Raw genomic sequence first — 27,064 nt, 5'->3', positions numbered from 1 at the left:
AGGGATCTGTCCTGGGACCCCTATTGTTTGGTATCTACTTCTCAGAGGTCCAGGCAAAGACAAAAGGCTTGTGGCAGACCAAGTCTGAAAATGACTGCAAGTTAGGTGCTGTCACTTACTCCCCAAATGATAACATACTACAAGAGGGTGTCACAGCAACAAATGACTGATGTCAAAGTCATAGCCTTAAGTTAAATGCAAAAAAATGTATTGTCATAGTATTCGGCAAAAATACAGCCCCTATTGATTACCATATCAACAGCAACCCCCTAAGCACACAACCTGTGGTGACAGACCTGCGTACACAGGTTGACAACAATCTCACATTTGACCATCATATAGCGGCAGTGGTCAGGAAAGCCTTTTACTTGATTCATCTTGTAAGAAAAGGGATTGGATCCATAAAAAGAGGAGGTTATTACCTCTCTGTACTCCTCCCTCATTAGGCCAATAATTGAGTACAAAGCTCCGTTAGGTATGTACCTCTCCAAACATATGTACCATCTGGAAAGGCCACAGAAATACCTCACAAAGAGAATCCATGGCCTCCAACACCTATCCTATGTGGACAGGCGCAAATCTCTATCACTCTACTTGGTACTGTACAGATTGCTCAGAGGTGATCTGTGTCTCGCCTACAAGGCAATCTCGGACCCTGACCTACTAGGATGCTCCATATCCATAAGTCTAACTCCTTGCGCATTACCTGATTGAAAGGCCTAAATGTAATATGCGACATTAACAAAACCTGCTGGAGAGAAAAGTTCATCTCCCAGAGGCCGCCCCATCTCTGGAATAGTCTCCCCATATACGTCATAGTACATTGCTGACCCTCTTCAAGCACAACCTCGATGAGTGGATTGGAAACCACAAATTTGTCCAAGAGGTTCCATGTGTGTCACTCATTGACAGGCACTGACTGAGGTTTCTTTTTTGGGGATAAACTCTTGGCTAGGCTTGTACGGGCTCCAGGGCCATTAGCCTAATACCTTCCTATGATTACCAAAAGACTAAAAGGAAAGGAATAATTTCTCACTCACTAAGTTCAAAGTCCTTCTTCTGTAAGAATTCAGTTAGTGTAAACACCCTGGAGATTATGGGGAGACTGATCATCAGTGTCTTGAACAGATAATGACTTGCCCAGATATGGACATGAAGGAACCTTATAGACTCCTTGGAAATCCTTATGTACAGGAATGAATTGTGAAGGTCCAAAGAGAACATCCAGTATGCTTCAGACAAACATGTAAGGATGTGTTGCACCGTAACTATCTGAAAGGAATCTTATTATGATGCATTAACACAGACATCTCAAACTGAGAATCGGCCTGAAGTCCTTGGTCTTTTTGGGCACTAAAAAGGTTTGCATAATTGCTCTGCCATTTCTGATCACTCTGAAGCTCTTGGACAGCTGTTTTCTGTTGGAGGCTCTGGGTCTCTAAGTTTGGAGCAGTTCATTGATGAGATGGGATGCCAGGGAGAGAAAGTTCTTTGAGACAGGATAGGAAACAAATAAGGATAGCTTCTGGATACTATGCACCTTACTCACCTGCTGCATTAAATTGCCTCCCATGCCGACAGGTGGACAGAGAGATAAGCCCTCTGACTTCCTCCAGAGGGGATCAGATGGGCAAGGTTTCAAGGATTTGACAGCAATCCTCCATAGGAAGACAGTACAGTTGTGTACACTTACCATAAATGTAGATGTTCGAGTGTATTCACCATTGCAGTCATCATATTTGGTTATCTGCTTGCAGGTAGCCCTCAGCCGGCCTGATTGTCAAAGTCTTGGGTCCTGCATCAGTTGCTGTCTCTTCTTCCATGAAGTCAGGTAGTCAGGGGTATAAAGCATGCAGCCGACGCCACTACATTATTTTTTCTTGCCCCAGATGTCAGGTGCCCCCATAATGGGAAGCAATTATATATACAAGGTTACACCTCCAACAAAAAGCAAATACACCAGAAAGCTTAAATACAGTAGACAAGAAGAGAGGTATAATAGAAGTCAGGGGCTGGAGGGAGGGTAACCAGAACTGCAACAGTGAATACACTCGAACATCTACTTTTATGGTAAGTGTACACAACTGTACTATGTTCCTCATGTTTCACTGTTGCAGTCAATACATTTGGGTAGATTCCCACAACTAAGGAAGGGAAGAAACAACTAGAGAACATTAGGACCAGCTATTAGGCCCTGCAAGACTGCAGTGGCAAAACCAGCTCTTGGTTTAGAAAAAATAGGCAAGTGGTAATGCTTGGTGAAGGTATGAACAGAACTCCAGGTAGCAGCTTCTAGGATGTCCCTGGTAGGAACACCTCTGAGAAAGGCTGTTGAAGTAGATGCAGCCCTGGTGGAATGTGATCTTACCCCTGTGGGGTAGGTTTTCCATGGTGCTTATAGCAGAAATGAATGCAATGGCCTATCCACTTAGAAATGGTTTGCTTTGAAATGGCCTTCCCCTCTGCCCCTGCAGCAAAGGCAACTAGCAGCTGTTCAGTTTTCCTGAGAGGCTTAGTCCTGTCCAGGTAAAATCCAAGTTGTCTGTGCAAGTCCAAGGAGTGCAGTATTCATTCCCCTTTGTTCTGTGGATTAGAAAAGAAGGCTGGAAAATGAATGGACTGATTGAGGACCACACTGGATAACATCTTGGGCATAAAGGAAGGATTGGTCCTGAGGGACACCCTGTCCGCATGGAAGATGATGAAGGGCTTCACTGCCATGATGGCCTGTAATTCAGACACTATTCTTGCTGAAGTGATGGCTATAAGTAAGTCTGTTTTCCAAGAAAGGAATTTCACCTCTGCAGTTGCAGCTGGCTCAAAAGGAGGTAGAGTGAGCTTTTTCAATAGAAAGTTAAGGTCCCATGCTGGAGTAGGGGCTCTCCTGGGTGGTCTTAAATTTTTGGCCCCTCTGAGGAATTGTTTCAGCAGGGGGAGAGAGAAGAGGGGAGGCTCAGTATTATAATGTGCGGAAATGGCTGAGGCATGAATTTTAATAGAAGAGAAGGAAAGGACCCTGTGAAGCATCTCTGTTAAGTATTGAAGAATATGCAGTAAGCTGTGCACAGATGTACCCATCCCCTGAGTTTGGCTCCAGGAACAGTATCTTTTCCACTTTTCAGCATAGGATTTTCTAGTACTAGGCCTCCTTGCCTCCAGAATGACATCCAGCACTTGTTTACTGAGGGATGGTATTGGAGAGCTCAGGTAATTAGCCAGGCTTCAATGTTCAGGGCTCGAAGCTGGGGGTGCAGTATCTGGCCCTCTTGCTGGGACAGCAGGGAAGGGGTCTGAGGCAGGTGCCATGGTTCCAGCAGTGACATACTGCACAGGAGGGGGGTACCAGTGCTGGCGTGGCCAGTCTGGTACAATGAGTATTGTCCTTGGTTTGCCCTGTTTGATCTTTAGTAGAACTTTTGGGAGGAGAGGCAGAGGGGGAAAGGTATAAACTGAGAGGCTTTCCCAGGTGATGGACAGGGCATCCACTTTCCAAGTTTGTCTGTGGGGAGTCCTTGTGCAGAATTTGTCCAATTGGTAGTTCTGAGGGGAGGCAAACAGGTCTATTTCTGGGCTCCCCCATTTGTTTCTCAACATGTTGAATATCTTTGGTTCCAGTTTCCACTCGTGTGGGTCCATGAGATTTCTGCTTAGGTTGTCTGCCAGTGAATTTAGCTTGCCTGGCAGGAATTCAGCCTGTAGGTGCACTTAGTAGCTCAAGACCATGTTCCAGAGAGACCTGACTAGTCTGCAGAGAGGGTACGAGTAGGTTCCCCCTGCTTGTTTATGTACCACATAACAGTGGTGTTGTCTGCCTTTACCAATAATTGTCTTGGAAAATGTGGTCTTTAAAGACTGTCAGAGAATTCTATACAGCTAACATTTCTTTTTGATTGATATGCAGGTGCATTTGACTCTGGTTCCATTTGCCCTGAATGCACTGCCCTGCTAAGTGAGCCCCCCATGCATAGTCTGATGCATCTGTTAGGGTTTGGGCAGCAGGGGGTAGAGTGAATGGCAGTCCCTTGTTGTGATAGCAGGCCTCTACCCACCAAAGGAACTCTTGTCTTTATACAAGGAATGATAGGAAACATTGATTCCAGGTCCTGGAATATTGACACCATAGGCTTTTTAGATACCACTGTAGTTTCCTCGTATGCAGTCTTGCATATGGAATTAGTAAGATGCAAGAGGCCATAAACGCCAGGGCTTGCAGTATTTTCCTTGCAGATAGCTGGGTCTGTGTGGCCAGTAGTTTGAAGTAGGCTGTCAAATAAATTTGTTTCTCTGGCATGAGGTAGGCCATCTGGGAAGTTGTGTTCAGGCTTGCTCCCAGGAATATAATTAGTTGGCAAGGTACTAGGTGAGATTTCTTTTCGTTTATGGTGTACCCCAGTGAAGTTAACAGTTTCTTTACAAATGCCAGATGATTTAACAGTATGTCCTGGCTTTCTGCATGAATTAGACAATCGTCCAGGTATGGGTATATTTGAATATTTCTTTGCCTGCAGAATGCAATGACTGGAGCTAGGCACTTTGTGAATACTCTGGGCGCAGTAGATAAGCCAAAGGGCAGTGCAGAGAACTGATAGTGCATGCAGACTGCTCTGAAGCGTAGGTAGTTTCTGAAAGATTCCCTTATTGGGATGTGCAGGTAGGCTTCCTTTAAGTCCAATGTTGTCAACCAGGTGTTTTTGCCTAACATGGGAAGCAGCTGATGAAGAGTTAGCATTTTGAATTTTGGGATTACCAAAAAGGTGTTTAGGATAGACAGGTCCAGGATAGGATGCCAGGAGTTGTCTTCTCCGGGTACCAGGAAAAGTCTGGAGTAAAAACCTTGTCCCCATTCGTCTGCTGGGACAGGATGAATAGCCTGCTGGGACAGGATGAATAGCCCTGATACTTAGAAGAGAGAGAACCTGCTGTTGAGCCTCTGCCCCCTGATTTGGGGGTAGGTCTGGCCACCCATTTGGGGTTGGTAAGGTGCGGAAGTGAAATCTGTATCCTTGGGAAACTATATTTAAAACCCATTTGTCTTGGGTAATGAGTTCCCAGTTTTCTGCATGCAGGGCGATCTTTCCCCCTAAAGAAGCAGTCAGTTGAGCAGGGTTTGGAAGGTTTAAGGTTAAGTCAATGTGACAGTTTACCATATGAGGGTGTCTTACTACTTCCAGCTTTGGAAGTGGAAGCCCCCCGCTGCTTAGGCCTGTGAGTACCTTGAGACTGTAGACTAGGTGGTCTGCTGCTCCTCGGTTTGGACTGAGAATGCCTGGAAGAGACAGGAAAGGACCAATTCTTAGAAGGCCAATGCCTACTAAATCTGGGAGGCTGTACTTGCAGGAAATCTTTAACAGTTTGCATAGATTTGGCTTTTTCCTCCATCTTTTTAAGTACTACTTCTGCTTTGTTGCCAAACAGGCAGTTTAAGGGAGCATCCAGCAATTTAGATTTAACATGATCTGGCAAAGTTTGATCCTTAAGCCAAGCATGCCTTCTAAGAACAGACCCAGCGACAGCAGCCCTACAAGATGCCTCTAAGGAGTCAAAACCACATTGCAAAGTATGTTTACCAACTTGTTCAGCAGAATGCATTAAATCCTGTAATTCTTTATTTTCAATACAGTCAGGAATCAACATTAATTTCTGTTTAAGTAATCCAATAATATGCTGCTGATACTTTAACATATGAAACTGGCAGTTTAAGGCCCTAATGGCCTAAGTAGCAGAAGTGTATACCTTCTTACCCCATCTGTCCAGGGCCCTGGAATCTCTATCAGAGGGGGTAGGGTTTTTGGCAGTAGTAGTCTTAATGCCTTTGGGTCCCTGTGAAATGGTCTCTGGGTCTGCAGTAGGATTCTTAAAGAGGAACTTGTGAGAGTCAGGTACTCTGTAATACCTGTCAGGTTTCCTGGGAGCTGGAGATAAATTGTCTGGGGCCAGGCTAAATTCCAAGAAGGCATCATCTACAATGTCCAGTACAGGAGGGATAGCTAAAGGCCTGTGTTGAGGTAGGAGTAAGAATTCCCTAAGCCTCTTTTTGGAGTCAGAGTAATCCTGGCTTTCCCAGTGGAAATGCTTCCTAAGAGTGTGCAAAGTTTCACCAAGAGAGAAATCTTCTGGAGGGGAAGCAGAGGGAATGGAGTCCTCTGCATCAGAATCCTCATAGGTAGATAAGGGCAAATCCTGGTCATCAGAAGAAACAGAAATTTCAGAATCCTGATCAGAAGAATCAGAAGGAAAATCAGTTCTAGGTCTCTTACAGGGTGAAGGCTGGCTTCCCCTAATTAGAGTAATAAGGTCTTCAGCCATTCTGATAATTTGTTTTTTAGGCATATGGGCCTGACCATGCGGTTTGAACGTCGGTTTTCTAGGCGTGGATCGAGTTTTAGGCCTGGAAGAAGAAGATGGTGTCGATTTGAAATGCAAGTCAGTAGGCTTGAATACACCCTCAAAAGCCACTGCCTGCACAGCGGCTCTGGACCCATCCAAGGTAGAGACATCCACAGGTTCCATAGTCGAACAAGCATCTTGCGGCATACCGGACTCCGAATGGGTCTCAGTAGAAGCCTGCGAATCTGAAGTAGTGGGTATCAGGGGCTGCGTAAGCACCTCACTGAGTACCGGCGAACTGGCGACTAGTTTAACGGAAGCGTCATCGGCAGTTTTGGACCTATACGGTCTCTGTCTTTATCTTTACTTTTTTTCAGAATGTCGGTAGTCGGATGGCTTACCAAAGCCATTTCTGGATAATTAAACCGAGTAACGAAATAGTTTGATCTGAAAATGAACAGACGATGAATAGTACGAGGATTGAATAAGGCACAAAACCAACAGCGAGGGACGTTGTGGTCTGGGCCTAAGCAAGGAATGCAGTACGAATGAAAATATGAGGTATTTGCTCTCCACAAGTAATATAATTGTTAACTTTTACTGACATTGGTTTAGAGCAAGAAAAAGAATCCCCAATGGGGTACTTAGCTTTTTTGAAGACTTCGGTTCTGAAATTCGAAAACGAAAATTTCAGGAGTCGGCCAATCAGCACTTGCGAACTGCTTCTGCTTCGGGCACCGCATGGCAAGAAAGACTAATATAATGGTGTCGGCTGCATGCTTTATACACCCTGACTACCTGACATCATGGAAGAAGAGACAGCAACCGACGCAGAACCCAAGACTTTGATAATCAGGCCAGCTGAGGGCTACCTGCAAGCAGATAGCAAATGTAATGACTGCAACAGTGAAACATGAAGAACATCTATAGGATCCCTGGTTATTATACTGAAACACATCTCACTTAGGAGGGTGTTCATTCTGAAAGTTGCAACATTCTTTGCAACACTTCCCTGAGCCTCTGAAGTTGTTTTTTTTTTTTTTTGAGGGGATGGGAACCATGGCAGGCACAGGTTCCGCTCCATTCTGGAAAATGGAGATTGCAGAACCTGAAATTTCAACCTGACTTTAAAGATAGAACTGCCTTCACATTCTCTTAATTTCAAGCTTGTCTTTTACTGAAGATCCAAACAGCAAGATTACTTTGACTGGGGCATTCACAAATTCAGCCAGAGTTTTCTGCAAACTCAGCCAGGAAAATCCATGTATAGTGCTGGAAACTGAATCTGTGCCAACCACCACTGCTGAACTATCAATTGCATTGTGAGCTGTCTGGTTAGCTACAGCACTGGAAGTAATCAGCTAGAACATTAGCTTGGTCCTGAACGGCAGGATTGGCAACTCCTCCAAAGTACAGGTGTAAGAGTGAAGTATCTCTCTCTGGAACTAGGAAAAAAAAATACAGTATTTAATTTGATTTAAACTGTGTTGAAGGAGTGTTGAAGGAATATTTAACTGAAGTTATTCTGCTCTTCAGTAACTTGAACTGAAGCTAGTGTTGGCTGAATTTTGTTATTTGCTAGTAATTACAGGTGTGGGGGTAGCCACATTCTTTGATTTCCTGTCCTTGCATATTTAACTGGTGCATTGTGAAATATTTCCTGATTAAAAACCTCAGCTTTGGCCAGCTAAGAACTTGGTTATATTCAACTGGACGTATAAGAGAATTTAAGTACCTTTATCTGCACTTTTTAAAAAAAAAAAAAAAATACAGTATTTAATTTGATTTAAACTGTGTTGAAGGAGTGTTGAAGGAATATTTAACTGAAGTTATTCTGCTCTTCAGTAACTTGAACTGAAGCTAGTGTTGGCTGAATTTTGTTATTTGCTAGTAATTACAGGTGTGGGGGTAGCCACATTCTTTGATTTCCTGTCCTTGCATATTTAACTGGTGCATTGTGAAATATTTCCTGCTTAAAAACCTCAGCTTTGGCCAGCTAAGAACTTGGTTATATTCAACTGGACGTATAAGAGAATTTAAGTACCTTTATCTGCACTTTTAAAAAAAAAAATACAGTATTTAATTTGATTTAAACTGTGTTGAAGGAGTGTTGAAGGAATATTTAACTGAAGTTATTCTGCTCTTCAGTAACTTGAACTGAAGCTAGTGTTGGCTGAATTTTGTTATTTGCTAGTAATTACAGGTGTGGGGTAGCCACATTCTTTGATTTCCTGTCCTTGCATATTTAACTGGTGCATTGTGAAATATTTCCTGCTTAAAAACCTCAGCTTTGGCCAGCTAAGAACTTGGTTATATTCAACTGGACGTATAAGAGAATTTAAGTACCTTTATCTGCACTTTAAAAAAAAAATACAGTATTTAATTTGATTTAAACTGTGTTGAAGGAGTGTTGAAGGAATATTTAACTGAAGTTATTCTGCTCTTCAGTAACTTGAACTGAAGCTAGTGTTGGCTGAATTTTGTTATTTGCTAGTAATTACAGGTGTGGGGGTAGCCACATTCTTTGATTTCCTGTCCTTGCATATTTAACTGGTGCATTGTGAAATATTTCCTGCTTTAAAACCTCAGCTTTGGCCAGCTAAGAACTTGGTTATATTCAACTGGACGTATAAGAGAATTTAAGTACCTTTATCTGCACTTTTTAAAAAAAAATACAGTATTTAATTTGATTTAAACTGTGTTGAAGGAGTGTTGAAGGAATATTTAACTGAAGTTATTCTGCTCTTCAGTAACTTGAACTGAAGCTAGTGTTGGCTGAATTTTGTTATTTGCTAGTAATTACAGGTGTGGGGGTAGCCACATTCTTTGATTTCCTGTCCTTGCATATTTAACTGGTGCATTGTGAAATATTTCCTGCTTAAAAACCTCAGCTTTGGCCAGCTAAGAACTTGGTTATATTCAACTGGACGTATAAGAGAATTTAAGTACCTTTATCTGCACTTTTAAAAAAAAAATACAGTATTTAATTTGATTTAAACTGTGTTGAAGGAGTGTTGAAGGAATATTTAACTGAAGTTATTCTGCTCTTCAGTAACTTGAAATGAAGCTAGTGTTGGCTGAATTTTGTTATTTGCTAGTAATTACAGGTGTGGGGTAGCCACATTCTTTGATTTCCTGTCCTTGCATATTTAACTGGTGCATTGTGAAATATTTCCTGCTTAAAACCTCAGCTTTGGCCAGCTAAGAACTTGGTTATATTCAACTGGACGTATAAGAGAATTTAAGTACCTTTATCTGCACTTTTTTTAAAAAAAAATACAGTATTTAATTTGATTTAAACTGTGTTGAAGGAGTGTTGAAGGAATATTTAACTGAAGTTATTCTGCTCTTCAGTAACTTGAACTGAAGCTAGTGTTGGCTGAATTTTGTTATTTGCTAGTAATTACAGGTGTGGGGGTAGCCACATTCTTTGATTTCCTGTCCTTGCATATTTAACTGGTTTATTGTGAAATATTTCCTGCTTAAAACCTCAGCTTTGGCCAGCTAAGAACTTGGTTATATTCAACTGGACGTATAAGAGAATTTAAGTACCTTTATCTGCACTTTTAAAAAAAAATACAGTATTTAATTTGATTTAAACTGTGTTGAAGGAGTGTTGAAGGAATATTTAACTGAAGTTATTCTGCTCTTCAGTAACTTGAACTGAAGCTAGTGTTGGCTGAATTTTGTTATTTGCTAGTAATTACAGGTGTGGGGGTAGCCACATTCTTTGATTTCCTGTCCTTGCATATTTAACTGGTGCATTGTGAAATATTTCCTGCTTAAAAACCTCAGCTTTGGCCAGCTAAGAACTTGGTTATATTCAACTGGACGTATAAGAGAATTTAAGTACCTTTATCTGCACTTTTAAAAAAAAATACAGTATTTAATTTGATTTAAACTGTGTTGAAGGAGTGTTGAAGGAATATTTAACTGAAGTTATTCTGCTCTTCAGTTATTCCCACCCACCCTCCCTGTTTTTGTTTTGGTGTTAATCTTAGTGGCCTTGAAACTGCCCGCCCCTCAGCCTGCCTCTGGGCCCATCTCATTTGTTCACTCAACTGAGTGCAGTGAGATCATATTCTGATTTCAGGCACTCCTACTGTATACAAAGAGAGCATCTGGGAAACAGACAAAAAAAATTAAGCTTATTTCCTGCCTTTCTTGTTAAGTGGTATAGACTATTTGTAGGCTTCTGAGCCCCCAAGCCCTTCTGTGTTTGAGGGAAGCCTTCTAGCTTGTTTTTATTTGTTATAACTAGCCAGTTTTCTAGTTTCAGCACTCAAATCTGTTTCTTTGATCTCAGCACTTGTTCAGATAAAAAAAAAAAAAAAAATTCATCTGCTTTTACTGTACTTGTGTTTCTACCTACTTCATTTTACTTTTGCATCATCTTAAAAATACTCAATTGTATTTATTACTGCTTGGTGTAACTCATTCTAAGCCTTTTGGTTTAAACACTTGGGCTTCGGACCAGTTGTTTTGCACTGAGAGGGTTTGTGGTCTGCACTGTTGTGGCAGAACAGGTAGCTTACATCCTTCTAGGTTGGGAACTGCTGATTGAGGGCTCAGTGTCTTATTCTAAAAGTGTATTAATTCTGGTTTAAGCACTTGGGCTTTCAAGCCAGTTATTTTGCATTAAGAGGGTTCGTGGTCTGCACTCTTGTGGGAGGAGAGGCTGGACTCTGCCCTTCTGAGCTGGGAATTTCTGGTTAAAAGCTTATAGTGCATGCATATCTGAACTGTTTCTTACTAAAGTTGGTGCGCCTTGTTTGTTGTGGCATAGACTGGATTCGGGCCTGCTGGATCTAGCTTTGTTTGTGTAACTCTAGCACTAATCCAGACATTCTCTAAAGTATTCAATTGTATTTATTACTGCTTGGTTGTAACTTGATTAAAGTGTAGCTATCATTCTAAGTCTTTTGGATTAAGCACTTGGGCTTCAGACCAGTTGTTTTACATTAGGAAGGTTTGTGGCAAGCACTGTGGTGGCAGGACAGGTAGCTTTCATCCTTCTAAGTTGGGAACTGCTGATTGAGAGCCCAGTGTCCAAGTGTATTAGTTCTGGTTTAGGCACTTGGGCTTCAGGCCAGTTATTTTACATTAAGAAGGTTCGTGGTCTGCACTCTTGTGGGAGAAGAGGCTGGACTCTGCCCTTCTGAGCTGGGAATTTCTGGTTAAAGGTTTATAGTGCCTGAATATTTGAACTGTATCTTACTGAAATTGGTACACCTTGTTTGCTCTAGCATAGACTAGATCCAGGCCTGCTGAATCTAGCTTTGTTTATATGCTTGTTGTTTGTTTGCTTGTTATTTCCTGGAAGCTAATTCCACCTAATATGCAACTTCTCAGCTTCTGTGGATCACTAGTGATATCTGCATTGCTTACTGTACTTATTTCCTTGTTTCACTTGAAAGAAAGTTACTGTTTGTCGTTTTTGCATTTAGTTACTTGTAACACATTGCACTCAAGTTACCTGGCACTTGCTCACTAAAGCAATTATATAAGTCAGCACTAAAAATTAAAAGCACTACACCCTCACTCCCCACTGGCCCTTGTTTTCAATTAAGGATTTCCCAATATTATTCTAGCATGTCCAAAGGTCAGTTGTCAATCTCCTCTCTGGTCCAGCTGGTGAATCTGGGAATCTTGAGGCAATGTTATAACTGCCTCATGTACACAGACAACCCTCTCCTCCTCCCACATAACACAATTATTTGCGAGAGATGCAGCTATTTAGCCAAACTGGAAGCTGGGCTCTCTCAACTCAGGACTGGCAAGACCAGACAGGAGGAGAAGGCAACTACACACACCACAAAACCAGCCTCACATAATGCTACCACTCCACTGAATCAAACACATAAACACACAAAGACATACTCGGAGGCTCGGAGTAAAAATTTACCTAAACAGCAGAGGCCTCCAAAGCAGACACCCAAACAACTGCTACCTCAAGACACCCCACAAGCAACACATAAACCACAAAAGCAGTGTGCAAAGCAGTCACAGCCCTTAAGGCCAAATACAACACCAAACATACTTGTCATAGGTGACTCCATAGTCAGACACACTAGCGTGCCACTCACCAGGCTGAACAAGGAGAGGGTCACAGTAAGCTGCCTATCGGGCGCTAGAATCTGCCACATAACACAAACACTCGGGTCACTCCACGGCAAGTACAAATATGACACAGTCATTGTCCATGCTGGTGTGAACGACCTGTGACGTACCTCCCTGGACTACATGAAAAGAGACATAGAGGAGCTCTCTGATTATGTAGCCCAGGCAGGTATGACCCTGACCCTGAGCAGTATCCTTCCTTCACCAAGAATGATGCCACAATATAGAGACAAGATGATCAGCTTTAACAATTGGCTTAATGTCTGGTGTCATTCAAAGGGGATCCAGTGTCTGTCTGCCTGGGATGACATGCTTGACAAGCCACGCTGCTTCAAGGGACGGCTTGCACCTGTCACCCTGGGATTCGGATATTGGCTAAGGCTCTTGCCACCCCATAGTGCCTTTTTAGGCAAGGCTCAAATTCTAAACCTACCACCCTAGAAAACAAAAATGGGAAGAAACTGAGGGTAATGCTGCTCAATGCCAGAAGTCTAAATCTCAAAATGCACGCACTCGAGGCCCTTCTCAGTATGGAGAACATCAATGTCTGTGCTGTAACTGAAACCTGGTTCAAGGCTCCTGAGAGCACCCGGCACTATTAGGTTTTACCTCATATCATGCGTTCCGGCCCCAAAACCCAGACCACACCACAAAAGGAGGGGGTGTATCCATATTCATAAAGGATACCCACACCTCCAGGTTGGTGGCAACGCACAAAGCTCGGAAACCATCCAGGTGCAACTAACCATAGGCAAAACTGCTCTACAAATTGTAGCATGCTACAGGCCACCCTCTCAAACTCAGGAACCCCACACAGCCTTCCTGAAGACACTGGAGGGTATAAATGTATCTCCAAACACCATCATATTGGGTGACTTCAACTACCCGAATATAGACTGGGAACATTATTCAAGCCCTAACTTTCTAGCCCAACGGTTCCTGGAGTTCATAAATTCAAATGCCATGGAACAGCTAGTCACTGTTCCCACAAGAGGAGAAAATATACTAGATCTCATTGTCACAAACATGGGGACAAAATGCTCCACACCGGAAGTATATCCCTCATTGGTGAGATCTGATCATAAACTAATCTCACTGGAAATCCACATCCCGGCCCCACCCCAAACAAAAAAGACCACAGTGAAGAACTTCTCTAAAGCAAACTTCACACTACTCAAGACTGGTGTGGTATCCTTCAAGGCTCCTGAGCCAGTGGAAACCACAACCCAAGCTGCGGAAGCCCTTACAAATGCCTTCTATGAACACCTCCAGGACTGCATGGATCAGGCAATCCCAAATAAAACCAATACTCTTTCCACAAAGGGCAAACGTCCAGTCTGGTGGACCCCAGCCATTAACAAACTTTAAAATAAGAGGAGAAAGCTATTACATGATAGAACAAAATCCATAAAAGGGAAGTCACCCCTCATCATTATTAGTAAAAAATACGAGCACTCATAAAATCAACTAAGGCCAATTTTGAGAGAAAAATTGCCATGGATTCAAAGGACAATCATAAGGCCTTTTTCAGCTATGTTAGGAACCTGGGTGGAAACTCCCAGATATGCTCAGAATTAGTCCAAAATTATACAAAAATCACTGAACCCACAGACATTGCCAACATACTGGCAGACAGGTTCAGTGCAAACTTTACCCCCCCCCCCCAAAGGAGAGATAACTATCCCAGCCGAGTGTAGCCTCCCAGACATCTCAAATGCACAGGTGAAAGCTGCTCTTTCTAAAGCTAAAAACACAGCATCAATGGGACCGGATGGTGTCCCCGGCTGTGTGCTACACGAGCTAAATGAGGAATTAAACCCGCACATAAGGCAGCTGTTTAATCTCAGCCTTACCACAGGATACGTGCCCAAGGAGTGGCGTACGGCAACTGTGGTCCCACTCCACAAAGGCGGCGCCTCTATGGACCCTAGTAATTACCGCCCCATAAGCTTAACAAGTCTAGTCTGCAAAGCTATGGAGAGGATCATAATGGAGCTCATAAACAAAGATATAGGGACTTGCAGACATTGGACCCGACCCAGTTTGGCCGTCAAGGGAAGATCATGCCTTTTGAACTTGGTCGACTTCTTCGAAACAGTCACCAAGGCCATTGATGAGGGAAAGGCAGTCCATACAGCCTACCTTGACCTTGCAAAGGCTTTCGACACAATACCCCACTCGGATATTGTAGAAAAACTTACCAGCTTAAATGTAAACCCATATGTCACAAGATGGGTTGCAAACTGGCTTAAGGACAGAACCCACAGGGTTAGAGTTGCTGGCGCTATGTCAGACTCCAAGCCGGTCACAAGTGGTGTCCCACAGGGCTCGGTCCTTGGCCCCCTATTGTTCGGCATCTACTTCTCAGAAGTACAGGCCAACATGGGAGGACTTTGGCTGACAAAGTTTGCTGACGACTGCAAACTGGGCGCCATAGTGGAAAGTGCATCGGACACGGATATCCTTCAGAAGGGACTCACGGAAACAGATAGCTGGTGCCAGAGCCATGGCCTGAAGTTAAACGCCAAAAAATGTGTAGTCATATCCTTCGGGAAAAACAAGGTAACCCCAAGCTACCATATAGGTGGCAATCCACTAAGCACAGAAGAGGTTATCAGGGACCTGGGGACCCAGGTTGACAGTGGCCTTTCTTTTGACACTCACGTTGCTGAAGTGGTTAGAAAGACCTTCTACATTGCCCACCTGATCATGAAGGGATTCACATCCAGATCTAGTGAGGTCATTGTTCCCCTGTACTCTTCACTTATCAGACCAATGATCGAGTACAATGCCCCATTCGGGATGTATCTCACCCGACATCTGCAGCAATTGGAGAGACCCCAAAAGTTCCTCACCAAAAGGATAAAGGGACTCCAAAAATCTGTCATATGCTGCCAGATTGAAGAAACTCCAGCTCTATTCAGTCGCATACCGTCTGCTCAGAGGTGACATGTGCCTGACATACAAGGCCATGTCCAACCCGGAATTAATGGACATGCTCCACCTCAAAAAATCCAAATCCACCAAAACCACTAGAGCAAGCGACTTAAACCTTAGCACGGATATAAATAGGACGTGCTGGAGGGATAGATTTATCACTCAGAGACTCCCTATGCTGTGGAATAAAATCCCGGTCCATGTGAGGCAGAGCACCTCGCTGACTCTGTTCAAGAGAAATCTTGACCTGTGGATGGGAGATCGTAGGTTTACCCCGGGAATCATCTCTGTGTCACTGCTGGACAGAGGCACACCAAACTAATGAGCACAGTATTTTTTCATATAAGGGGTGGCGTAAGCCACAAAAATTTGGGCTAGGCTTATAAATGCCTTAGGGCAGATAGCCTAGTATAAACCTATGAACCTATGTGCACTAAACAATTTAGCTTCCTCAATGACTATGTAAGGGACAAAAACATGCTATTCCCTAATCTCTCCAGACACGGTGCCTCCCTGTTAGATGGGTAAATGGCTTTAGACTGTAGCTTGGGAGCATTCCTGAGTGCAGTGAAAACAATGACAAGGTCTACCCACCAGGTTCTGTGACCAACCTGACCAGGCTTTGGCTGGCTGAAGGATCTAAGGAATTCATTTCAGTAAAGGTGGTACCACATCTGTATTCTTTCATGCATTCTCAATAACAAACCTGGGCAATTTGTCAGCATGGGGGAATCAGGTGGAACCATCTAAAAAGGTATGGGGAACTGGAAGGAATCTACAAAGATGCTCTCCAACTCAGAAAGAAGTGTCTTAGGGTCACTTATTGCAGCTCATCAAGAAAAAAACTATCTTCCTAAACCTGGGGTCATTAGGTTGTAACAGGACAGAAGAATCTTTTGCGAAGTATGGCTGGTGTGGGAGATTCCATGGGGGGATATGCAATCCTACCTTGGTGGGAGGGGGTCCAAGAAGGAGTAACACTGGGGTCTGGCCATAACTAAGGCATTCTGTTGATAACCCTCAGTGTCTGTATCTCTATAGTGGGGAGAGCAGATCTTGCAGGGAAGAATCCCAAATGAACCATGATCTGAATGACAGAGTGGAGAGGCTCATGCAGGGAAGAGTACATCATGGACAACAAAACTGATCACAGCCCTGAAACCAAGGGAGGAGGTTTTGTGCTTGATGAATCCATATATCCCAAAGTTTACACCAAGTTAAAAGCTGGAAAGGGTGTCTCAACCATCACAATCAAAGGGATGGCATAAATTCTACAGGCTGAGAGGTCTACCGATGCTTCGGTCAAGTCAGTTTACTTGGCTCAAACAAAAGGGACCGAAAGCTATCCCAGTAAAGTGACCTATAACACAGACACTGGAAGCAACTCTTAAAAAGTTGATATCAAAGCTGTTGCTGCTTGCAGTAAAGTCGTGACCTGGGTAGGGGAAGATGACATTCATCAATCCTGTGTGCCAAAAATGCCAATGTCAATGGGTTAACTGATTGAGATGGAAGCGGGACTCAAACTGGGTGAAGAAGGGAAAGGAGCATTGTCTGAAAAGTTGGGCAGTGAAGGGGTTCTCATGTCTTGGCAGGGGAAGACACTTGCGCCCACAGCTGGTGCACTGTGAAGAATGCTTGCCAGGTGTTATTACAGTCCAGCTGGACAGATACACACCTCTGGGGACCAAATGATGCAAAGAAAAGACAACTTGGGGTCAGAAGCTGTGGTTTAGATGCAATGGAAAAGATGTTCTCTGAACAGTGGATGTCTGGGAGCTTCACTTTCAAGGATGCAGTTGAAAGAAGTACAGCTTTTCCAGTGTTGCCCTTACTGGTATCAACTGTTTTAGGCTTCTAGAAAATAGTACTAAATTGTTCTTAAACAACTTTCTCTTAAAGGATTCAGGTATGGTAGGGGAAGCACTAGAATCAGCCAAGGGAGTTTTCCTTAATTTACGCAAATCCAGTCATTTTTTTTTGTTTGTTTTTTTCTTTTTAACAGTGAATGACTCGAAGGATTCACAAATGTGACAATCCTCCATGAACTGAGCCTGTTTTAGACATTTCACTCAATTTGTGTGCTTACTGCAGGGGGATTGCTTCAACCTGTTTTGTTTCTAGAGGAATGCAATTTCTGCTTCTAGTCCATCATACAAATCAAACAAATAGCAAAACAGGCATAGTACACTTAGTAACAGCAGAACTTAGCAGATAACAGCAAAATCTAGCTTTGCCCGCCATTCTACCTTACTCATGTGTCCTAACCCTTTCCCTGCCACTGTCCCTAGCCCTACACATTAACTTACCAAAAAGACCTTTCTCTAACAATAACACTACACAAAGACAGTCACACTTGTATACTGGACATACACCAGCACTCATAAAAAACAAATGCTAAAACTATCACCTTACTTAGAAAGTAGTGTAATCATAATTCAGAAACACACACACACACACACAAAAACATTCACATACACAAACTACTAAACCTATCACCTTACCTAGCCTGTATATGTACCCTAACTTGATGCAAGCGCGCGCACAGACAGACAGACAGATGCACACACACACACACTCATAACCATACTGCTGAAATGTTTGGCACAACGGTAAAACACTGTACCTGCAAATAAGTACAGGTCGCACCACAGGTAGAGCTGACAAGATAACATTCGACATCTCCTGACGTTCTCAAACTTGTCTTTCAATTCAAAGTGAAAGCAATATACTCTGTTGACACATTTGACAAAGAGTATACCGCAACGATAAGAGTGTAGTTATGTTGACTGAATCACAACTGACCACTAATTTGACTGAAAACTCAAATTCACTGAATCCTATTTGACTGAAAAACTTTATTACACCAAACATACTTTAAAAACTTGCTATTTGCACCCTCCCCCAACTTCCATCTTACTTTAACATGCCAACTCTACAGTCACACAATAATGGAGAAAAGAAAAGAAAAAAAAAAAAAACAATCTCTGCTGACAAACAAGCACATTTTCATAGAAAATTTCATTTGGGCAAATGTGTCTTGCCCTCCTTAACCCGGACACCTTTCTTACTTAAATATACTAACTTCATGGTTGCAAAAACAGATGAAAAAAAAAAAAAAAAAACAGTGAATAACTGCTTCTTTACTTCACGATTTTTAGTCAGTCATGATTCAGTCAATTTTGTTCAGTCAAGTTCTGTTTCACTCAAAACAATCGCTAACACACACACACACACACACATATATATATATATATATATATATATATATATATATATATATATATATATATATATATATATGGATCTAGGACATTTCCTCGAGTGAGCAAACGACCAAAACCCAACGGCCAGGCATACTTACGTGAAAGTGCTTTTCGTGTAAGTATGCCTGTTGCCGAGGCTGTACTACGGTGCAGGTAAGGGAAATTTACCTTTTCCCCACTGTAGTGCGGTCTCGGAGGGAGAATATTAAAGTAGGAGGGTGTGGGGGGGGCAAAATGTAAATGTGTGTTTTATTTATTTTTTTTGTAACACGTTTTAACGAAAGCGCTTTTTAGATAAAAGCGCTTTCATTAAAGTGTGTTCGGTTATTATGGATTTGGATGTTTGCTCACTCGAGCAAACGTCCTAGATCCATATAGATATATATATATATATATATATATATATATATATATATATATATATATATATATATATATATATATATATATATATATATATATATATATATATATATATATACACACACACACACACAAAGGCAGAGAGCAACTCTTGAGATCACCAAACTACAGTTATTCCATTTTCATTATTTCAAACTGAACTCATTGACAACTGCAGGTAAACTCAACAGAACTAATCACAAAAAAATATGTTTTTTTCACTTCTTGAAGGACTTAAAAAAACTTACCAGAAAATAATGCATTACTAGGAAATGCAACTCCAGCATCTAAGCAATGGAAATTTAGTACTGGAAGTAAAATTCTGCTCTTTTCTTGGAAAGAAGCTCTTTGCTGAGTGGAAGACATAGGAAAGGAGCTGCCACTTCTTTCAGGTATGAAAAAACAAAGCAGAGTGAAAGGACACCTGTGAATATCAGCCAAGGCTTTTTTTTACTACTTTTGGTAGAATGCTTTGAACTACCACCTACCTTGACCTGTCGAAGGCATCTGACACATTATCTATAATACCTGAGTGGGGTAAACTCACAAAATTGGGCATAAACCTCTGCATCACCAGATGGATAGCCAAATGAGTCACGGATAGGACACATTATTAGAGTGGGGGATTCCACATCCAGAAAGAGGCCAGTCACCAGTGAAGTACCACACGGCTCAGTGCTGGGCCCCCTTGTGTTTGGGATATACTTCTTAGATGTCACGGAAAAGGTAGATGGCCTTTGGCGGACTAAGTATGCTGATGATTGTAAGTTGGGGCAATCACCGACTCTCCAAATGATGTTGATATTCTACAGAAAGGATTGATGCAGACTAATGATTGCTGTCAGAGCTATGGCCTCAAGCTAAATGCAAAGAACTGCATAATAATGTCCTTTGGGAAATCAAATATCCCTGAAAATTACAACATTGATACCCCCCCCCCCAAAAGAGTGGGCCTAATGACTGGAGATCTGGTTGCTCAGACAGACAGTAATCTGAACTTAGACCACCATGTGTCCATGTTGGTGAGGAAATCCTTCTATGTGGCTCAGCTTATAAGTAAGGGCATGGCATCCAGATCTAAGGATGTCATAGTACCACTGTACTCAGCCCTCATCAGACCAATAATAGAGTACAGTGCAGCCTTTGGCATGTACCTCACCAGACACCTGCAACAGCTGGAGCGTCCTCAGAGGTTTCTCACCAAAACAAATACATGGTATAACTGACATGTCATATGTGGACTGTTTAAAAGCCCTACTCAGTTTTCTACCAGTTACTGAGAAGTGATCAGTGCCAGACCTACAAGGCAGTCTGACTCAGCCTTGGTGAAATGTTGCATATTTGTAAAACTAACTGCACAAGGGTTACCCACACCCAAGGAACTAAACCTGATCTTTACATGAATAGATCATGCTGGAGAGACAGACATGGGTCCCAGAGATTGTCCTCCTCTGGAATAGCTTCCTATTCATGTGAAGCAGTGCCCTTCCCTGACCATCTTCAAGAGCAATCTGGACCAATAGACTGCATATCACAAATTCACTCCTAGGGTGGCAACCATGTCTCTTATGGACACAGGTAGTCTGTAAAAATTGTCAGAACTCTGCTTGCTGACCCTTCTTGTATTTCCTCTAGCGATAGAAAATTGGGTAAAACTGGCTAGGCTTGTAAGGGTTCTTGAACTGTTAGCCTAGTAATCTATCTCCTATGAACTTATGAACAATAGTGCACGATGGAATTTGTAAAGCGCACTTATTCCCAAAGGCCTTGACAATGTATTTTTGTTACTTGCAAACAACCTTGGTAAATGGGAACCTCCAGACAGATGAAAGAATCCCTCTAAATATGCCCTCACTACCACAGCAGTCATTGAAAGATTTGGGAGAAGAAACTGCCAAGTGGAAGATACACTGCTCTACTCATGCTGTCTGTTAGAACATTGTCTGTGTTCAGTCAATGCAAAACCTGTAAATGGACAATATTCAGGGACAACTTTAGTTCCAACACTCATATCACAAGCCTACAAAGATGGAAACTGCTCCACCTTGTTTGTTCACATCCTACATGACAAATGATTGTCAGTGTGTTTACTTGTAGTACTCCAGGGATAAGAACATCTTTCAAGGATTTTGGTACAGAAGAATGATGCTAACAACTTTTTTAGACTAATGTGCATCCTTCTTTTTATGGGATGCAAAATTCCCTTGGAGAGACAGACCTCTGAATTACATGTGCACTGCATCAACAGTCCAATGAAGCAGTCATATATTAAACTAACAATAAAGAAGGCAAGTTACAGTCAGCTACAGCATCCCTAAACACTACAAAATCTCATTCAAAAATGGTAGAATCTGAAGGAGCAGAATATCTAGTAGATCAGATGTCAGATCCCAGAGAATACATACATAATGAAATCCCTTATGTGCAATTTGGCACTGGTCAGCATGACATTTTTTGCTGAAGTATGTCTGACAATTACCAGAAATGCACTCACTGACAATTTTGTATGAGACAGTGCACGCTGTAAAAAAATACACAATTTCAGAAATTCTCTTTTGCAGAAAGAAGACTGCTGTAACAGGTCTAAGCCTGCAGCAAAAAGTCTTTCACTGCACTGGAATCAAATCCAGTTTTGATTTAATTTATAGCCCAGTCCAGATAATGTAAGCATGGGGCAACTATTCCTAGGCTCAGATAATGTAAACATGGGGCAACTATTCCTAGGCTCTTTACCAATTACTTTGGAGACTAAGCTTAAATAATGCAGCTGTCAATTTAACATTAAATGTACATATCCCTTTTTCTTAAGGCCTCCAGTGCTGGGACTACACACTTGGTGAAAACCATTGGCCCTCTCATGATCCCAAACAGCATAACTAAAATAGAAGTACTGATTTACCATCCTGAACCCAGGAATGTCCTGTGAGAAATACTGACGAGAATCTGCTACTATTCAGTTTTGACAGTGACAGTAGCCGGCTGTCTTCACTCGATTGTGTGTGAAAAAAACATGCCGATTTACTAAAATCCCACATTCAGACACAGTTAAAAGAATTCCAAAACCTCAAAAGTCACTACTAAGTTTTAAAATAAGAATAAATTAATAAAAAAATACATCAGACTAAGTCAGCAAAAAAACTCAGCTGTATTCATGTATGATAACTACTTTTATTACTAACTGGACTTTGTCAGATCATCTTTGGAAAAAGAGCTTTATCTGTGGAAAATAAATACACAAACAAACTCATAAATAAAGACTGAAAACATTCATCAACATGAGTTCAGAGTATGGCGTGGCTCATGACAGGCTAACTACCTAGAATATTCAAAACTAATTAAAATGCAGTGCTAACCATGGCTGCTTTAATGATTTAAAATAATGCCTTCTGTGTGTGTGTGTGTGTGTGTGTGTGTGTGTGTGTGTGTGTGTGTGTGTGTGTGTGTGTGTGTGTGTGTGTGTGTGTGAGAGAGTGTGTGTGTGTGTGTGAGAGAGTGTGTGTGTGTGAGAGAGTGTGTGTGTGTGTGAGAGAGAGTGTGTGTGTGTGAGAGAGAGTGTGTGTGAGAGTGTGTGTGTGTGAGAGAGTGTGTGTGAGAGAGTGTGTGTGAGAGTGTGTTAGCAACTGCAGCAAGGAGTTATAGCTCTTTGAATATAACTCTCCATTTGCATATATCTGTCAAGACACAATGCAACAATTGGAACACCCACAGAAATGCTTTACTAAATGGAAACAAAATGGGCTGACTTTTCAAAATACTGACGCCCAGAACCTCAAAATTGTGGAATCTCGAAATTAAACACATCAAAAAACAAGTTTTTGCAGGGGGCAAGCCCCCTGCACCCCCTATGTGGGGGAGTGTGCCCCCCACACCCCCTGCAGCTTAAACATACTAACACCGAGATCGCACTACAGTGAAGAGAATGGTAATGTTCCCGTTTAGCATTGTATGGCGATCTCCATTTACAAGTTTTGAGATTCCACAATCTCGAGGTTCTGATTGTTGGTATTTAGAACTTCGGGATTGTGGAATTTCGAAATTGTATAGTGGACCCTTCAAAAACCACACACTATTCTCGGTATCCTACAGACTCGTAAGAGCTGACCTATGTCTGGTATACAAGGCAGCCTCCTACCCATTACTGATGGTTTTACTGCATACCAACAAATCAAATGGCATCAGAAATACTCAGTCTAGGGATCTAAACTTGTTCTGCAACATGAACAGAATGGTTTGAAGGGACAGATATATCTTGCAGAGGATACCACTGCTGTGGAACAGACTCCCCCATCCTCATAAAACAAAGTTTACTCTGTCCATACTCAAGTGCGACTTAGATCTACAGATAGGAAACAGAATGTACCCCAGGACTGCCCCCTGTACTACTAATCGACAGAGGCAGTTCCTAAATGCTTTATCGCATGCACAGGTCCCTCAAATTATCTATAGCAGTGCTGCACAATGTCCAGCCTGTGACGCAATGCCATCCGGCCCCCACAGAGTAACCAAATTTTTTTTTTAAAAAAAGTGAAAAATGCTATGCCTTACTTCAGTTTTGTAAACTTTCCAGCACGTGCTTACTTACCCAATTGACTGCAGTTGCACACACCTCTAATTTTAGATGCAGAAGTAACTATTCTTTGTTGTTTATAACTTATAATCTGTAAACAGTAGTAACTCTTTGCAAAGGTTTGTAAAAAGTCATGGCAGCAAGCTAGAATAAAGCTGAACACAAAGTTGATGTAGAAAACAGGCAATTTCATAATGCCAGTCACCTGTACCTATTGTTAACTTGTAACGACTTACTATGTTTTTAGGTGTCCTGCAGATGCATTAAGAATTTGTGTAGTGGCCCGCCCTACAAATAAGTTGCGCACCGCTGATCTATAGTATGATCCCAGTTATTCTCATTAGGGTTAATATACAATTATTGACCAAGGGATGGCTAATGTCAATCTACAACTAAATAGGCTAGGATGTTTTCAGCATAAAGGGTAAATTGGCTAGGCTTAAAATGGCTCACAAGGGCAGCTAGCCCAGTACTTACCAATGAAGCTATGAAAGAAACAAACTGTTTTATTTATTTTGTATCTCTTAACTGGGTTTGATTATGGATCCACATGAACCTTTTTCAGACTCAGCCCAGGAGCACCATCTAGTTAAGGATTTGCTGAGTCACACAGTAGGCAAACTGACAGGATTGAAATCTTGGACTATAGGATGAATATTTTTCATGGTTCACAGCCTTAATTTTTTGGGCTAGATGCCAGCTTCATTCTCAATAATTTCAGCAGCCTAATTTTCTTCAGTCTAGATACACTGTCTGTGACTTATCTACTCTTGCACTGGTGACCAATGTACCCATTTTATGCTGTTATTTCTATATTACTAAACATAATCATAGCTGAAAACAGGCCCTTTTGACAAGTCAACTTTCCTCAAGTAAATATATAACATGCTAACATATATGAAAATGTTCCAAAAGAAAGATGATCAACGGCTTCTCAATCCTTCTTCCCTAAATACTGGTTCAGCCTGTTGTGTAGACAGGCAACAGGAAGCACCGGAGAGTATATAAAGCACAACATGAACTGGAACTATCTTCAAAAGACAGATCATTCACAGGAAGAGCAGTAAGGAGGAGGAGGGGGAGGTGCATTATGCCTGTCTGCCTTGCATATATTAGCCCCAGTCTTCCCAGATTCTTACACCTACGAATATTCACTGGAAGATGGAGAAGACCCCTGAACATCATATCCCCAGGGAGTGACGCATCCTATTCTTAAAGACTATTGAAAAAAAAAAACAATGGTGGTATGCTTTGGGGTTAGCAATCTTCCTGTTCTGGAATTAGTTGATATCCATACATTATGGGCTTCTTCACTTGCTCAGCCATTTCCAATAAGTAATCAAAGCGGCTTTGCAAGTCTAACACCTCATGGGTGGAGAAAGCCAGGCAGATGCAGGAGGACCTGTAGACCAGCACAACTTTCATCAGTGAGCAAGACTGTCTAGTCCTGACAGAGTAGACTCCAGTCCTCAAGACAGGTATTGCACTCTGGCTGTTTTTGACATGGTCAACCTGTCGTGGGGTTAACCATAGAAAAAGTCCAAATTTCTGGGTCTCACACCAAACAGCTTATACTTGACTGGTTTTGCTCCAGTGTTTTTCAAGTTTTGCAGCAGATGAGTGGAAGAAACTTGACCCCTATGAGGAAGGGAAGTTTACTTTCAGCAAGGTCCTACAGGCAATCATCAAAGTGGTAGACTAGACACTGACCAAGGCTCTGGCCATAGACATGAATGATGACCTCTTAACTTTCGCTTCTCTGGCTCACACCCTAGATGATGTGAGGGACCCCTTGGACAATTTGTGGTCTGGTGTGAGTCGACCCTATAAAGTAAAACTTGTTTTACTTACTTTTACAATCTATCTTTGTACTTCTCCCTAGATTTGGATTCTCTTGCAACCACAATTTGTGTGAAAACTTCTCAATTTCTACTGAGTTTAGAGTAGTTCTGCATGCTCTGCTTTATTCAGCATCTGGACAGTGGACTGAGGAGACTTAACAAGTGCCGGCACTATGTCGGAAACAGGTAATTAAAACTTTTGTTAGAATATGGAATAAGAACAAACTCACACGGAGTTAATGCCCTCGCTGCTATAACCAAAGTCCAATTCCAAAGATAAAAAACGACAAGCAGCGTGAGCAAAGCAATGAAGGGGCACACACATATAGCATGAAAATGCTATTGAAAATGTATACGATAATCCAATCCAAGTAGCAAGACAGTCCAGCAGTCAGGAATACTTTCAACCAAAATAATATAAATAAAATCCACGTAGATGTAAAATTAAGAACAGGAGTTTATTTGGTGCACAATCTCAGATTGTAAGGGCGTGGACCATGCTGGTATGCTGTCGACAGTGTTCTGTGAGTGTGAAGGTCTGATGAAGCTTATGCCGAAAGCGCTAACCTGAGGTGCACCAAATAAACTCCTGTTCTTAATTTTACATCTACGTGGATTTTATTTATATTATTTTGGTTGAAAGTATTCCTGACTGCTGGACTGTCTTGATACTTGGATTGGATTATCGTATACATTTTCAATAGCATTTTCATGCTATACGTGTGCCCCTTCATTGCTTTGCTCACGCTGCTTGTCATTTTTTATTTTTGTTAGAATATGTTTATAAACAGGATACTTTGAACTCCTGTCTTTATTAGATATAACAGAAGTAAAGTGAAACCGTATCAAAAAATCTTGAAGAGGAAATTAAAACCATATGAAAGTCAAACGGCTGTCAGACAGGCATAATACAACCGAGTGTCAGGAAGAACGTCACACTACCAACCCTTTACACTAATGCACATGTGACTGATAACAGGCTGGAAGGTAGTTCCTTGTTGGATGAATGCTGTAACATTTTGGACTAGTTTGTCTGCATTTTGGCATCAGTCTTAACACTTGAAGTAAACAGTGTAAAAGTCTAATGTGGCACTGTTACTAGTCAGATAAGAATCATAGTCATAAGCACTAAACACACGTCATTAACACTTGCTCTAATAAGGATCATCATTTTCTAAATTCTAAACAAAAGTAATTAAAGCAGTTACATACAGGTGGTGGTGAAGGGGTGTGTAAATGCCGACCAAGAAATGAAAGTAGCCGTCTCCAAATAAGCCCACTTCCTAAAAACATAATTCCTGTTATCAGCCAAAACACCCGAGGATCCTAAAATGAAACAGTTTTACACAAGTCATACAAAGGTATTGCTAGCTAGTCATGTGAAAGTTTAGTGTGAGAATGGTCTAATCTACAGTACATTCAGGAACTCACCTCTTCAAATGAAGATTCTAAATTCATTCCAAATGCTACTCCAAGCAATCCAAAGAGAGAAATTGAAAATGTTCCCATAGTCAACTGCAGATTTAAACGCATCATCACGTTGCGATGGCTAAAAAAGATAGAGATATTCATGGACTGTAAAGTATTTCATGTACTTTTTGACA

The 27,064-nt window shown here is 41.8% G+C and overlaps 1 protein-coding gene across 1 annotated transcript in view; it reads right to left on the bottom strand.

Annotated features, from left to right (window-relative positions):
* The window catches only part of MRS2 (magnesium transporter MRS2), a gene marked incomplete in the record, with an annotated part of 468,540 nt that overhangs the window by 23,960 nt on the left and 417,516 nt on the right, over nucleotides 1-27,064 (bottom strand). The window contains 2 exon segments of the mRNA XM_044065745.1: nucleotides 26,673-26,786; nucleotides 26,892-27,009. Of these exon segments, the coding sequence (XP_043921680.1) occupies nucleotides 26,673-26,786; nucleotides 26,892-27,009 (232 nt within the window).

Source organism: Protopterus annectens, chromosome 3.part0 (assembly GCF_019279795.1).
Source record: "Protopterus annectens isolate FY-2018-M chromosome 3.part0, PAN1.0, whole genome shotgun sequence".
In the NCBI taxonomy this organism is placed as follows: Eukaryota; Metazoa; Chordata; order Ceratodontiformes; family Protopteridae; genus Protopterus; species Protopterus annectens.
The sequence above is the reverse complement of the archived record's forward strand: the minus strand, read 5'-3'. Positions and strand labels throughout refer to the sequence as shown.